Genomic DNA, 2,501 nt, shown 5'->3' on the forward strand with positions numbered 1-2,501 from the left:
ACCGTTCACTTCGGAGATCCAACAGTCAGTAAGCATTCGTTCCCAAAAACCAAAATTCGCTCATTAAAAAAGTTCAAAAAATATATCAAATGTTCAACTCAGCAGTTGAACTATTAAGAATAAGATACATCGATCGCTTGGCACGTTTTACATCACCGAAATGAATCGGAGTGGAATCTAACAGCCCACCAATGGCATCCCACACCACCACAACACGATAAAGAGATCGAGCTGCATACAAATATGTATGCGCGCGCGTATTATACTTCACACACAGAAAAAATAGATGCAAATATTCATCAAATGAACTAGATGCAGTACTGCTATTGCATGTTACAGTTGGACCGGAACAAAATCCAGCTATAAAAAGCTCACGAATGGCATCCCAGACACCACAACTCAAGACAGAGATAGAGCTGCATAGACACCCTAGGTACATACAAGAACTGGCTGCCTCGGTCACCATGTCTGCAACTGCATTCGTGAGCTCTCCAGCAAAAGAGAAGGGTGCCACCGACGACATCGCCGTCGACCTCTACCCATTCATCCGCGAGTACAAGGGCGGCCACGTCGAGCGTTTCCTCCGTAGCCCATTCGTGCCGGCGTCGGAGGACGCGGCGGGCAACCGTGGGGTGGCAACGAAGGACGTCGTCATCGACAAAAGGACTGGCGTGTCCGCACGCCTGTTTCTCGCCTCCCGTGCCGCCGCCGCGGCCGGCGAGAGGCTACCGGTCATCGTGTACATCCACGGCGGATCCTTCTGCACGGAGAGCGCGTTCTGCCGGACGTACAACAACTACGCCAAGTCTCTGGCCGCTCACACCGGGGCGCTCGTCGTGTCCGTGGAGTACCGTCTAGCGCCAGAGCATCCCATACCCGCGGCCTATGACGACGCATGGACCGCATTGCAGTGGGTGGCGGCCCTCTCCGATCCCTGGCTTGCCGACTACGCCGACTCTGAGCGCACGTTTCTCGCCGGCGATAGCGCGGGTGGCAACATCGCCTACCACACGGCGGTGCGCGCCAGCCGCGACTGCCGCCTCATGGACATCGAGGGGCTAGTCATGGTGCACCCGTACTTCTGGGGATCCGAGCGACTGGCCTCCGAGACCGTCCGGGACGGTGTCTCCATGTTTCCACCTGAGCTGGTGGACAGGCTCTGGCCGTTCGTGACGGCAGGCCACGCCGGCAACGACGACCCCCGGATCAATCCCCCTGCGGAGGAGGTCGCGTCGCTGACATGCCGGCGCATGCTGGTAGCCGTCGCCGAGAAAGACAGCATGCGGGACCGTGGCCGCCAGTTGGCAGCCCACATGCGCGACTGCGCGTGGTCCGGTGACGACGTGACGCTGGTGGAGTCGGAGGGCGAGGACCATGGCTTCCACCTGTACAACCCGCTGCGTGCGACCAGCAAGAAGCTCATGGAGAGCATAGTGCAGTTCGTGAATCAGCGCAGCGTCTTGCCACTGCCGGCCGCTATGCTCCCGGAGCTGCACGAGCTGCATGGATACGGGGGTAATAAGACATCAGAAGAAGGTGAGACTGATGACTGTGATCAGCTAACTCTAAGCGTGCCTGCTAGACCATACATTGACATATTTGGATATGGGATGGCCATGAAAAATTGGAGTGGCAGGAAATCTATGGCAAGTGGTTGTTTACAAATTGGACTGGGAAAAACATCCAACACTAGATATGGGCTATCTTTGGGCGGAGTGAGGCCTAACAAGACAAACAGACTCGCATTACCAGCAGCAGCTCCAGGGAGTTCAATCATCAAGAACTTTTTCTAGTGGATGAAAGTCCACAATGAAGTGTTGGCAGATGACTGCAAATGTGTGATTCAGGTCACTGATGATACTTGTTATACCTTTATATATAATACTCCCTCCAGCCATAAATAGACCTCTAAATCTGAATGTATCTAGACACAAAATAGCGTCTAGATACATCCAAATTTAGATAAATCTAAAACGTCTATTTATAGAGAGAAAATTGCATATTGCTACCACAATTGCGGCTAGGGCTTCAGAAAACTACCACTTTTCAGGTCAACTGCAAAAAACTACCACTTTTGCGTTTAATGGTTTCAAAAAACTACCAGTTCTGTGTAACAATCGGTTTGGCCCATTTGATCAAGTTTTTGACAGAGATGGCCCACCATGTCATTCAGATAGAAAACTTGATCAAATGGTGGGCCATCTCTGTCAGAAACATGATTAAATTGGACCAAACCGAGTGTTACACACAATTGGTAGTTTTCTGAAGCAATTGGACGCAAAAGTGGTAGTTTTTTGCAACTAACCGGAAAAGTGGTAGTTTTTTGAAGCCCTAGCATCAATTGTGGTAGCACTATGCAATTATCTCATTTATAGACAAAGGTAGTAAGTGTAATAAGAAAGACAGTAAGTTATCTTTTTTATGTATGACGGAAATACTTATGTACAGCTTATGTATGATGTACAACTAATGTACCACTATCAGTGTATTAATTTTTATAT

General features: G+C 50.2%; 1 protein-coding gene across 1 annotated transcript; it reads left to right on the forward strand.

Moving 5' to 3' along the window:
* Window positions 1-464: 464 nt before the first annotated feature.
* On the forward strand, window positions 465-1,793 carry LOC124656476 (probable carboxylesterase 2). The gene has a single exon (XM_047195215.1). The coding sequence runs from the start codon at window positions 465-467 to the stop codon at window positions 1,791-1,793; it is 1,329 nt and encodes a 442-aa protein (XP_047051171.1).
* Window positions 1,794-2,501: the final 708 nt, after the last annotated feature.

Source organism: Lolium rigidum, chromosome 1, assembly GCF_022539505.1.
Source record: "Lolium rigidum isolate FL_2022 chromosome 1, APGP_CSIRO_Lrig_0.1, whole genome shotgun sequence".
In the NCBI taxonomy this organism is placed as follows: domain Eukaryota; kingdom Viridiplantae; phylum Streptophyta; class Magnoliopsida; order Poales; family Poaceae; genus Lolium; species Lolium rigidum.

Bases quoted from the DNA above. Each gene is read 5' to 3' on its own strand.
- LOC124656476 (XM_047195215.1), top strand. From the start codon at position 465: ATGTCTGCAACTGCATTCGTGAGCTCTCCAGCAAAAGAGAAGGGTGCC.